The 13752-nt window shown below is 40.4% G+C and overlaps 1 protein-coding gene across 2 annotated transcripts in view; it reads right to left on the minus strand.

Annotated features, from left to right (window-relative positions):
* Nucleotides 1-13752, minus strand: part of ADCY8 (adenylate cyclase 8) — a 231857-nt gene that overhangs the window by 23473 nt on the left and 194632 nt on the right. For both annotated transcript variants that reach the window (XM_032415938.1, XM_032415939.1), the window contains one exon: nucleotides 6938-7016. In XM_032415938.1, coding sequence (XP_032271829.1) covers nucleotides 6938-7016 — 79 coding nt within the window. The remainder of the gene's footprint in view (nucleotides 1-6937; nucleotides 7017-13752) is intronic.

Below are 13752 nucleotides of genomic sequence, written 5' to 3' on the forward strand. Positions count from 1 at the left end.
TGTTGTACGCAACTGACGAATCACTAAATTCTACCCCTGAAACTAATAATGCACTATATGTTAACTAAATTGAATTTAAAATAAAGAATTAAAAAAATAAAAAGGGGGCATCTACTTCTCTGTCTGTCCACATGTATGTATTTTTCTTTATTTATTGGGAAATTGAAGAATAAAAGGTCAAACATAAAAACTCATTACCACAGAGATGAGGAAGGGAGAAAATAGGGTGGAGAAATAGGGGTAGAATTTAAAGTTTTAAAATTATATCTTGTTTTATAAACTTGGCTATTGAATCATGGAAACATTTAATTATAAATTATAAAACTAAATAGTTGTTTAAAAAACTCTGTTAAAACAAACAGACAAGCAAATGAATCTATGCATATAACCACATCGAGAAGAGATATTCCAAATATATTTAACACAATAATTTGATGACACATTTGTAGAGGGAAATAGTCTAGGATAAAAAGAACTCAAAAAGAATCTTAAAACCATTTATAACAATCATATTGTAGGCGGCAGTGTCTGTCATTGCTCTTAGACTACTGCATGTGAATTGCAGGATAAATCAAATGGGTAATTGTATTGTTGTCACTGAGAACTGATATTTCTGGGAAGAGAAAAAGGAGATGCAGATATAAAATTGATGGGTCTAAGCCAAAAGTCAATAAGTATTACTATGAACTCATGGTATGTACATATTTCCTACCTTGGCCCACTGATATAAAAGCCTAGAAATAATGAAAATCTAGTAGCAGTGGGAACTCCCAGTGTCCAGACTGTGGTTTCAAAATATCAATTCCTACAAAAGTGACCTCACACTCTTTGCAGAAATGGCCGAAATTTAGGGCAGGAAACGTACAAGCCTGGATCATCTTTTCACACCAGAAAATAAGAAGACCCCCAGAGACGATGGGGGGTTATGTAAACAGGCTCCCACGTGTCAAAGATGTGACAAATGGAGCTTTAATAAGGATAGTGATTGCAATGGATTGAAACACAGGAAATATGGTAGCATGCCTCAGTTCACAATGACACTTAAGACACACAACCTCATTGATCATCTCTGAATGGTGCTTGGGGACAGGCTGACTGGGAAACTTATGGGGAAATGCAGTTACAGGGAAAGAATTAATCATTTATCCTGCCTTTGCTTTATGAGCTGTACTTGGAGGAGTAGGCTCTCCTTCAAACTGTATTCTAGCTAATGACTTATGGACTATTGATAGAATGGAGATATCACCACCTATAAAGTAAATGAATAGAAGCTATTCTTGTCAAAAGTTGCTAATAGAAAAAAAGAAAAGCAGATATTACGTGCCTGTTAAAAGTAATTCACAAAACCAACCAATAACATATTTTTGTAGAAAAAAATTGAAACTGAATCTCACCAAGTTTCTAAACATAACTACCAATACAGGAAAAACAATGGACAGAGGAATGTGTTAAATGCCCTGAGAGGATGCAATCGACAAACTCTAAACTGGGAAGCATTATAGAAGTTGGACGACTCTCACAAAATGTTGCCAGAAAAAAAGATATAGAGAGTTATCTTATAAATTAACAGACTTAGGAGATAATCAACCAATGGCAATACACAGATTTTATTTGCGACCCAAATCAAATAAACGAACTTAAAAATATAATTATAAACCAATTAAGAAATTGAAACAGTGCCTAGAGGCTTGACAATGCTAGAGAAACACCATTTTCTTTTTTAAAGTGTCTAGTAGCATTGTGATTAGGTTAAAATTCTCTATCTTGATTAGATGCATATTGAAGCATTTACAGATGAAATGACAGGACATCTGGAATTTGCTTCAAAATAACTGGGAAGGAGTGATGAGCAAAATGAATAGAGAGATAGGCGAGAAAAGACATAGGAGCTAATGACTGTTGAAGTTGTGGGACTATTATGCATTTCATAAACTTTTGTATATGTTTGAGATTTTCCATAAACACAAAAATGAGTGGAGGCAGCATGTTGCACAAAAGAACGCTGGTCTTAAGGAAGGTGTGTATTCCAATGAGCACTGGGTGTTATACACAAACAATGAATCATGGAACACCAAAAAGTAATGAAGTACTGTATGGTGACTAACATAACATAATTTAAAAAAAGGGAAAAAAATAAAATTCATATTAACTACCAAAAAAAAGAAAAAAAGAATGCTGGTCTTGACTGTTTTGTGGTATGACTTTGGGAAAGTCATTCAACCTCTGGTATTTTGGTTCCCTTTCTAAAAAAATAAGGATAATTGTCCCCATCATGTCTAGTTCAAGAGGCATGGATAATACGGATCTATTATATGGACCAAATCACATTCTGCATGCAAAAGAATTCTGAAATGTCTAAACTATAGATTTATAAGGTACTACTTCAACTTAAGGCAGCAGTGGATAAAGTCAGATCAAGGCTGTGCTTTAGCTTTTTTCCTTCCAGATTCAAGAGCATCAAATTTTAATTTGTCAAGTTGTAGGACAGTATTTTCTTACCCAAATGAAATGTTTAGTTATCTCCGTTAAAAGTGCATGCTTGGTTGAAGCAGATCACTTTTTATTTATTTTCTATTGAAAACCTTTCATCTGGTTGAATTCAGCTTGGAAACACAGGTAGGGAAACCTTGAGTCCTGGAGTTGATTTCAGCCAGGATTTTTCAGTTACAAGTTAAGAACACACTTTGCATTTCAGCCAGGCGACGGCTGGTCACTGCGCTGAAGACATGTCCATAAGGAGACTCTAATCCGAGGACAGCTCTGTCTCTTGACAAAGCAAGTCTCATGCAGGCAGGCATCGCTTATTTAATCTCTGGGGGAGGAAAGTAAGCCTTTCCAGTTTACTAAAGAGCTAGTGTATTGTGCATCTACTATGTGCACGGTGCTCGGCACACAAAGATGCGTGAAATTCAGTCTCTGCCTTTGATTTGCTCTCAGCTCAGTGGTGAAGGGAGAAAAATGAAAGACAGAGGAACATGTTAAGGAAAGAGAACATTTCAACACACTGGTTAGAGCAGGCGTGGACAGCAAGGCAAAGCATGCAGAAGGCACACAGAAGCTTTAAAAGTGAAAATTCTTCAGCATTTGCTCAAGAACTGTCAATGGATTTGGAAGTGCAATCTCTTTCTTGATTTTCACCAGACTATTAGGGAACTGGCTCTATGAAAAGAGCACCAAGGGAACCAACACTTATTGTTCAGAAGCTTTGTGCCAGGCTCTTAGCACAGAATGAGAGCTAACACTGGCCCGGCTCTTGCCTTGGACCAGGCACTGTTTTAAGCCCTTGCTGTATACCGAAGCTCATTTAGTCACACGACTCAACAAGGTGGATACTTTATTATTTCCATTTCACAGGTGAGGAAATGGAGTCACAGTAAGGCAAAGTCAATTGCCCAAGGGCTCACAAATAGAGACTGGCTTTGAACTCAGAACATTCTGATGCCAAGCTGTGACTTAACCCCTGCTCTATATGTATTTGACCTCATGGAGCCATTCTCCAACTCCTCGCAGGGAACTATTATCCTTCTTATTTTACAGGTAAAGGAATGTCAGCTCGAGGGGCTTGAGTTTCTCAATGTCACCCATCCTCCCAGTTGGTTCCAGGGGCGCCTGGGTGGCTCAGTCGGTTAAGCATCTGACTCGATTCCAGCTCAGGGCACGATCTCAAGTTCATGAGATGGAGCCCCACATGGGGCTCCGCACTGGGTGTGGAGCCTGATTGGGATTCTCTCTCTCCCTCTCCCTGCCCCATGTGCTCTCTCTCTCTTAGTCTCTCTCTCTCTAAAAAAAAAAAAAAAGAATATCTGCTTCCAATGCTTGGGTCTTTCCTTCTAAGCCACACAGTCCTGGTGCCTGTCTTTATCTGACCCGGAAGTAAGTGACTGGAGACCTCATTAATCTCAGTCCCTGTGTGCAGAGGCGGCTTCCTCTGCTATAAATGGAGCCCCTGAGCCAAGCCCACACCTCAGGGCTGCAAGTGAACCAGGCGAGGCGGCAGGCACCTGACTGCTCTCTGTCTCTCCACCGTTTAGAACGTTCACCTGCCTTGGAGGAGGAGGAAGGAATGGCATAGACCTTCAGCATATGGACAAGATGAAATTTCCCAAATGTTCAGTTACATAAGTCCCTCTGTCCCTCTGGAGATGTCTCATTACACATGCTCCTACCAGGCTGCTGCTGTGTACCAGGCATCGATGGGCACTATTCAACCTTTAAAAAAATTAAGGGCCTCTGAGTCCCAAAAAGAGAAACTGGTGGAAACAGGTAGCAGACCCAGGGATAGGCAGACTTGGGTTCAGAGAAACAGGAGCCTGACAGGTGCGGTAGACAGAGGACGCAGAAGTGATGCAGGTGAGGCAGAAAGACTCCTCTCGCAAAGAGAGACAGGGGCACTCAGTGGGGAGAGAATAGACCCGGACGTTTTGGATTGCTGTTTCTACTTGGTGTTCCTTGTTGGCTTTAAGACCTCGGTGACTTGGGACCAGACGCATAATAATACTTTCCCTGTTTGTCTCAGAGGCCTGTTTTCAAAGTAAAGCATCCATAGCTTAGGATTTTTGAAAACTTATTCTATGTGCAAACCACTGGGATTAGTATATTACAATTATATTCTTGTATAATCTTATAACAGCCCTATGAAGTAGAACCTGTTAGCACACCCATTTCATAGGCGAGAAAACTGGGACTCAGAAAGTTAAGTAAATTGCTGAAGGTCGCATAGCCACTAAGTGGCAGAGTTGGGGCTTGAATACTTCTTCCCCACTCCAAAGCCTATAGACCTGAACCTGCTACCATTATGGGATGTGATTATGTAATTTTAGAGCCTTTTGAAAGTTAAAAATAAGAAGGAGCCATATCAGATTTCACTTAAGCACTCGGATCCTCACTATGCACATATATACTCTTACTTTACACATAATCTTAACATGGTTAGGCTGTCTGTTTCCCAGGACAATCGGGGCATAGAACAAATTGAATCAGAATGTTAGAAGGGTACTGAGGAAGGGCCACTGCCAGGGCACAAAATACTTCCGTAAGGTGACAGAGGAGAAAGGAGCATCCTTCCTATTGTGGAATGAGCCCCTCACTCTGAACTTGCTCTCTCTTAGTTATCTCAGGGGGGTTGCTCATTCCTGTTTCAAACATGGGGGGTGGAGGATGGGTATGTTTCTCTGTAGGATCGCCTTGTCTGATTCTGTCTTCATAGCCCTCAGATGGATTGCTGTTTGCGTGTCAGACTAAGGAGTTCTCCTCTGTAACCAGAGGCCATCGAGACACGGAAGATATGACCCCAGCTCTGGCAGATAGCCAGAAATACCTAAATACAGGAATTCTGGAAATGGCTAGATTTTGATATTTGGCTTATTATTTTGCCATGATTTCAGCTCAAATTTAAAACCAAATCAAAGTCACACTGCAAGATTGAGTGCCCGGGGCCATTTTGTTGGTATGTTAACTTCTTTCTTTCTCCACTCTAGAGAAGTGGAAAGGGTGGGCTTTGGAGAAAGATCTGGGTTTGAAACTGGTTCCCCCCACCCCCCGACTAGATGAGTAGCATGACTTTCTTCATCTGTGAAACAGGACTGCTAGTAACTACCATTCCGGGTTGTTGGGAGGATGATACAGATAATAGAGGCACAGAGTAGGAACTTGATACACACTAACCCTTCCTCCTTATTAAGTCTTTATACTTGTCTTTCTCCCACCTTGACTACATGTTACCATCCCCCTTATCACACACCACTTCGTATGTATTTCTAGGTTCTCGGGGTTTGGGGCTGTTTCAGGGTTTCTCAGGGTTGATTACCTCCACGTTTCCATGGTGATTTCTCAGCACTATGTTTCTATTTCTGCTCCAGCTGAGAGTCTTCCTGTTTTGTTTTTATCCTTTCCTGGTTACTTTTTTTGAAGTGCATGCAGACCAAAGAAAGATGGACAGGGATCCAGGGCAGGGCAGAGAATCTGGCAGGAAATGGCTCTACCAGGGAGAGAAAATCTCCCCTGTTGATGAACACCACAGCATTCATGGTCTGAGTCCACATGGAGATGTCCTACTGGCCACAGCAGGTAAATCCCCTGGGCAAAGCCTGGTATCACGCTCCCATGCAGAATACATTCTTGCCCCTCCAACTCTTGAAGTCCTTGGATGGCCTGATCCGCACATAGCAGGTCCCTCATCGCATTATTTAGGGTCTGCTCTCCTCCAGGAGATTGGAACCCTTGGGACCAGGGATGGGGTTTTATACAGAGCTAGCCACAGTACCCACCCCCGATCCCAGCAGAGTAGCGGCTCATAGGGAAGCGGCATCGATATACTTTAGGCACTTTAACTGCTTGAGACAAATAAGGAATGAGGCATTTCCTATACTTATGTGAGGCAGTGTGCAAAACGCTGCACATGATAATCTCAAATGGTTCTTCAAAACGGACCCATCCAGGTGTTATTATCCTATTTCACACCTGAGGAAGACCTCTAGGTTCAGGGAGATGAGCGACTTGCTTAAGGCCACAAACTGAGAGTCAGAGGCTGGATTAAGACCCTGGCTCAACTGATCCTCACACCTGCATGGTTCCCTAGACCAGCACACAACTTCTCCAGGAATGACTTTATGCAGGCAATAATGGAACTGGGAGAGATCCCGGTTTGCCTCAGGCAGAAATTGAAAGCATTTTTTTTTTTTTTTCATAACAATGATCTCTTTGAAAGAGATATACCTGAAAGACATAAAAACCACCTGGCTTGCCAAATCATCATCTCCAGCTCAGTTTTTTTAATTAGGTGGTCTTTATTAGGAATCGATTCATTAAGAATCACCACTTCCTATAAGCAGCTGATAGGTCATTTGCTGCAAGGAAGAGCAGAAGCGTTGTAGGTCAGTTTCACGGTAATGGGAAACGCCAGGTAGCAGAGGGGAGTTTGAGCAAAGTGTTAGATTACCTGCTGTCCATGGTAGAACACAGCAAGGAGGAACATGGCCATCAGCAGCAGTGATGCCTCCTTTGTCCCCAGGAAATCTCTGTTGGAAGAAGAAAGGCAAGTGGGGTGAATTTACAACCATGGAGGGACCCCAAAGAGACAGCAGACCAGGTTCAGAAAGGAGCAGGATAAACAGAAAGGACGGAATATTTCTTGAGCACCCACTAGGTGATAGGAGCTGCTGTCTGAGGGTTTCCATATAGGCTAATTCAGAAATCAGTTGATTCTCCAGGCTATGAGGTCACTTTGGTCACACCTGGTGGACGAATCTAGAGTCTAGCATCTCGACAATGCACTCACATTGATAAAAATGTTTTCCCTTTGCAGAACATTTCCGGACTTCAAAGAGCTTTGAAACTTTCTCATCACAAAAATCCATGCGAAGACCAGGATCTTTTCCTTTTTCTTTAGATGTTAGTCTATTTAAGGGACAGGTACATGGTACTGATGATATGGCTGTCTCTGTTCTAACTGCTTTCACTTAGATTCTTTTTTTTTAAATTTAATTTTTTTATTGTTATGTTAATCACCATACATTACATCAGTAGTTTTTGATGTAGTGTTCCATGATTCATTGTTTGTGCATAACACCCAGTGCTCCATGCAGAACGTGCCCTCTTTAATACCCATCACCAGGCTAACCCATCCTCCCACCCCCCTCCCCTCTAGAACTCTCAGTTTGTTTTTCAGAGTCCATCATCTCTCATGGTTTGTCTCCCCCTCCGATTTCCCCCCTTCATTCTTCCCCTCCTGCTATCTTCTTTTTTTTTTTTCTTAACATATATTGCATTATTTGTTTCAGAGGTACAGATCTGAGATTCAACAGTCTTGCACAATTCACAGCGCTTACCAGAGCACATACCTTCCCCAGTGTCCATCACCCAGTCACCCCATCCCTCCCACCCCACCCCCCACTCCAGCAACCCTCAGTTTGTTTCCTGAGATTAAGAATTCCTCATATCAGTGAGGTCATATGATACATGTCTTTCTCTGTTTGACTTATTTCGCTCACCATAATACCCTCCAGTTCCATCCACGTCATTGCAAATGGCAAGATCTCATTCCTTTTGATGGCTGCATAATATCCATTGTATATATATACCACCTCTTCTTTATCCATTCATTTGTTGATGGACATCTTGGCTCTTTCCACAGTTTGGCTATTGTGGACATTGCTGCTATAAACTTCGGGGTGCACGTACCCCTTCGGATCCCTACATTTGTATCTTTGGGGTAAATACCCAGTAGGGCAATTGCTGGATCGTATGGTAGCTCTATTTTCAACTTTTTGAGGAACCTCCATACTGTTTTCCAGAGTGGCTGCACCAGCTCGCATTCCCACCAACAGTGTAGGAGGGTTCCCCTTTCTCTGCATCCCCGCCAACATCTGTCGTTTCCTGACTTGTTAATTTTAGCCATTCTGACTGGTGTGAGGTGGTATCTCATTGAAGTTTTGATTTGGATTTCCCTGATGCCAAGCGATGTTGAGCACGTTTTCACGTGTCTGTTGGCCATTTGGATGTCTTCTTTGGAAAAATGTCTGTTCATGTCTTCTGCCCCATTTCTTGATTGGATTCTTTGCTCTTTGGGTGTTGAGTTTGATAAGTTCTTTATAGATTTTGGATACTAGCCCTTTATCTGATATGTCATTTGTAAATATCTTCTCCCATTCTGTCAGTTGTCTTCTGGTTTTGTTGACTTGTATCTTTTGCTGTGCAAAAGCTTTTTATCTTGATGAAGTCCCAATAGTTCATTTTTGCCCTTGCTTCCCTTGCCTTTGGCGATGTTTCTAGGAAGAAGTTGCTGCGGCTGAGGTCGAAGAGGTTGCTGCCTGTGTTCTCCTTTAGGATTTTGATGGACTCCTGTCTCACATTTAGGTCTTTCAACCATTTGGAGTCCATTTTTGTGTGTGGTGTAAGGAAACGGTCCAGTTTCATTCTTCTGCATGTGGCTGTCCAATTTTCCCAACACCATTTGTTGAAGAGACTGTCTTTTTTCCATTGGACATTCTTTCCTGCTTTGTCAAAGATTAGTTGACCATAGAGTTGAGGGTCCATTTCTGGGCTCTCTATTCTGTTCCATTGATCTATGTGTCTGTTTTTGTGCCAGTACCATACTGTCTTGATGATGACAGCTTTGTAATAGAACTGGAATTCCGGAATTGTGATGCCGCCAGCTTTGCTTTTCTTTTTCAACATTCCTCTGGCTATTCGGGGTCTTTTCTGGTTCCATACAAATTTTAGGATTATTTGTTCCATTTCTTTGAAAAAAGTGAATGGTATTGATGGGGATTGCATTGAATGTGTAGATTGCTCTAGGTAGCATTGACATCTTCACAATATTTGTTCTTCCAATCCATGAGCATGGAACATTTTTCCATTTCTTTGTGTCTTCCTCAATTTCTTTCATGAGTATTTTAGAGTTTTCTGAGTACAGATCCTCTGCCTCTTTGGTTAGATTTATTCCTGGGTATCTTATGGTTTTGCGTGCAATTATAAATGGGATCGACTCCTTAATTTCTCTTTCTTCTGTCTTGTTGTTGGTGTATAGGAATGCCACTGATTTCTGTGCATTGATTTTATATCCTGCCACTTTACTGAATTCCTGTATGAGTTCTAGCAGTTTTGGGGTGGAGTCTTTTGGGTTTTCCACATAAAGTATCATATCATCTGCAAACAGTGAGAGTTTGACTACTTCCTGTCTGATTAAGATGCCTTTTATTTCTTTTTGTTGTCTGATTGCTGTGGCTAGGACTTCTAATACTATGTTGAATAGCAGTGGTGATAGTGGACATCCCTGCCGTGTTCCTGACCTTAGGGGGAAAGCTCTCAGTTTTTCCCCATTGAGAATGATATTTGCTATAGGTTTTTCATAGATGGCTTTTATGATATTGAGGTATGTACCCTCTATGCCTATACTCTGAAGAGTTTTGATCAAGAAAGGATGCTGTACTTTGTCAAATGCTTTTTCTGCATCTGTTGAGAGGATCATATGATTCTTATTCTTTCTTTTGTTAATGTATTGTATCACGTTGATTGATTTGCGGATGTTGAACCAACCTTGCAGCCCCGGGATAAATCCCACTTGGTCGTGGTGAATAATCCTTTTAATGTACCGTTGGATCCTATTGGCTGGTATTTTGGTGAGAATTTTTGCATCCTTGTTCATCAAGGATATTGGTCTGTAATTCTCCTTTTTGATGGGGTCTTTGTCTGGTTTGGGGATCAAAGTAATGGTGGCCTCATAAAACGAGTTTGGAAGTTTTCCTTCCATTTCTATTTTTTGGAACAGTTTCAGAAGAATAGGTATTAATTCTTCTTTAAATGTTTGGTAGAATTCCCCCGGGAAGCTCTCTGGCCCTGGGCTTTTGTTTGTTGGGAGATTTTTGATGACTGCTTCAATTTCCTTAGTGGTTATAGGTCTGTTCAGGTTTTCTATTTCTTCCTGGTTCAGTTTTGGTAGTTGATACATCTCTAGGAATGCATCCATTTCTTCCAGGTTATCTAATTTGCTGGCATAGAGTTGCTCATAATATGTTCTTATAATTGTTTGTATTTCTTTGGTGTTGGTTGTGATCTCTCCTCTTTCATTCATGATTTTGTTGATTTGGGTCATTTCTCTTTTCTTTTTGATAAGTCTGGCCAGGGGTTTATCAATCTTGTTAATTCTTTCAAAGAACCAGCTCCTAGTTTCGTTGATCTGTTCTATTGTTCTTTTGGTTTCTATTTCATTGATTTCTGCTCTGATCTTTATTATTTCTCTTGTCCTGCTGGGTTTAGGCTTTATTTGCTGTTCTTTCTCCAGCTCCTTTAGGTGTAGGGTTAGGTTGTGTACTTGAGACCTTTCTTGTTTCTTGAGAAAGGCTTGTATTGCTATATACTTTCCTCTTAGGACTGCCTTTGCTGCATCCCAAAGATTTTGAACAGTTTTGTTTTCATTTTCATTGGTTTCCATGAATTTTTTTTAATTCTTCTTTAATTTCCTGGTTGACCCATTTATTCTTTAGTAGGATGCTCTTTAGCCTCCATGGATTTGAGTTCTTTCCGACTTTCCTCTTGTGATTGAGTTCTAGTTTCAAAACATTGTGGTCTGAAAATAGGCAGGGAATGATCTCAACCTTTTGGTACCAGTTGAGAGCTGATTTATGACCTAGGATATGATCGATTCTGGAGAATGTTCCATGGGCACTAGAGAAGAATGTGTATTCCGTTGCTTTGGGATGGAATGTTCTGAATATGTCTGTGAAGTCCATTTGGTCCAGTGTGTCATTTAAAGTCTTTATTTCCTTGTTGATCTTTGCTTAGATGATCTGTCCATTTCAGTGAGGGGGGTGTTAAAGTCCCCCACTATTATTGTATTGTTGTTGTTGTGTTTCTTTGCTTTTGTTATTAATTGCCTTATATAATTGGCTGCTCCCATGTTAGGGGCATAGATATTTATAATTGTTAGATCTTCTTGTTGGATAGACCCTTTAAGTAAGATATAGTGTTCTTCCTCATCTCTTATTACAGTCTTTGGTTTAAAATCTAACTTGTCTGATATAAAGATTGCCACCCCAGTTTTCTTTTGGTGTCCATTAGCATGGTAAATGGTTTTCCACCCCCTCACTTTCAATCTGGGGGTGTCTTTGGGTCTAAAATGAGTCTCTTGCAGACAGCATATCGATGGGTCTTGTTTTTTAATCCAATCTGATAGCCTGTGTCTTTTGATTGGGGCATTTAGCCCATTCACATTCACGGTAACTATTGAAAGATATGAATTTAGTGCCATTGTATTGCCTGTAAGGTCACTGTTACTGTATATTGTCTGTGTTCCTTTCTGGTCTATGTTGCTTTTAGGCTCTCTCTTTGCTTAGAGGACCCCTTTCAATATTTCTTGTAGGGCTGGTTTCGTGTTTGCAAATTCCATTAGTTTTTGTTTGTCCTGGAAGCTTTTTATCTCTCCTTCTCTTTTCAATGACAGCCTAGCTGGATATAGTATTCTTGGCTGCATATTTTTCTCATTTAGTGCTCTGAATATATCATGCCAGTCCTTTCTGGCCTGCCAGGTCTCTGTGGATAGGTCTGTTGCCAATCTAATATTTCTACCATTGTAGGTTACAGATCTCTTCTCCCGAGCTGCTTTCAGGATTTTCTCTTTGTTTTTGAGACCCATAAGTTTTACTATTAGATGTCAGGGTGTTGACCTATTTTTATTGATTTTGAGAGGGGTTCTCTGCGCTTCCTGGATTTTGATGCCTGTTTCCTTCCCCAAATTAGGGAAGTTCTCTGCTATAATTTGCTCCATTATACCTTCTGCCCCTCTCTCTCTTTCTTCTTCTCTGGGATCCCAATTATTCTAATGTTGTTTCATCTTATGGTATCACTTATCTCTCGAATTCTGCCCTCGTGATCCAGTAGTTGTTTATCTCTCTTTTTCTCAGCTTATTTTCCATCATTTGGTCTTCTATCTCACTGATTCTTTCTTCTGCTTCATTTATCCTAACAGTTAGCGCCCCCATTTTTGATTGCACCTCATTAATAGCCTTTTTGATTTTGACTTGGTTAGATTTTAGTTCTTTTATTTCTCCAGAAAGGGTTTCTCTAATAACTGCCATGCTTTTTTCAAGCCCAGCTAGTATCTTTAAAGTGATGATTCTGAACTCTAGATCCGACATCATACTAATGTCCATATTGAGTAGGTCCCTGGCAGTCGGTACTACCTCTTGTTCTTTTTGTTGAGGTGATTTTTTCCGTCTTGTCATTTTGGCCAGAGGAGAATAGATGAATGAGAGAACAAAATGCTAACAGGGTAACAACCTCCCCAGAAAATATACTCTAAACAAATCAGAAAAGACCTGAAGCCGGGGGAAAAGAAAGGGAAAGAAAGAAAAAGGAAAAAGAAAAAGAAAAAGATAAGAACAAAAACAGAACAAAACAAAAAAAATCAGAATATGATCAAATATGATCAGGCTTGTGCATAGATCAGTGCCACACACTAGATTTGGGGCATATTTTGGTCTGTTAGCAGAAAGTGCCTCCCAAAATTTTAAAGAAAGAAAAAGTTATATATGTACAAAAATAAGGGTTGATATGATGAAGGGATGGTATATGACTGTAAAGATGATAATTATAAAAAATTTTATAAAAGGAATTGATAAGAAGTTGTTTGAAAAAAGAAAGAAGAGGATTTAAAAAAAAAGAAAAAAAGGGAGTGAATGTGATCAGGCAGGAGAGTAGAACAAAACCATACACAAGATATTTAGGGTATATTTTGATCTGTTAGAAGAAAACTATCTCAAAATTTTAAAGAGAGAACAATTTATATATATATATATATATATATGCCAAAAATAAGGGTAACTACTCTGAAGGGATAGAATTTGACTCTAAAAATGAAAAATAAAAATTTTTTTAAAAAGGGATGGATAAGATGTTTGTTGAAAATGGAAAAGAAAAATTTTAAAAAAAGACAGTTAAAAAAAATTAACTTTGAAAGACTAAAGAATCATGGTAAAAAAGCCATGAATTCTATGTGCAGTATTCCCCTAGCGCTGGAGTTCTGCCATTCTCATTGATTGATAAACTTGGTCTTGGCTGGCTGTTCTCGCTGATCTTCTGGGGGAGGGGCCTGTTGCCGTGGTTCCCAAATGTCTTTGCCGGAGGCAGAATTGCCCCGCCCTTGCCCGGTCCGGGCTAAGTAATCTGCTTGGGTTTGCTCTCGGGAGCTTTGTTCCCTGCAAGCTTTCCCTACAGCTTTGGAGGAGGAGAGTGAAAACAGCAGCCTCCCAATCTCCG

This window comes from Phoca vitulina, unplaced genomic scaffold, assembly GCF_004348235.1.
Source record: "Phoca vitulina isolate PV1807 unplaced genomic scaffold, GSC_HSeal_1.0 scaffold18, whole genome shotgun sequence".
NCBI lineage: Eukaryota > Metazoa > Chordata > Mammalia > Carnivora > Phocidae > Phoca > Phoca vitulina.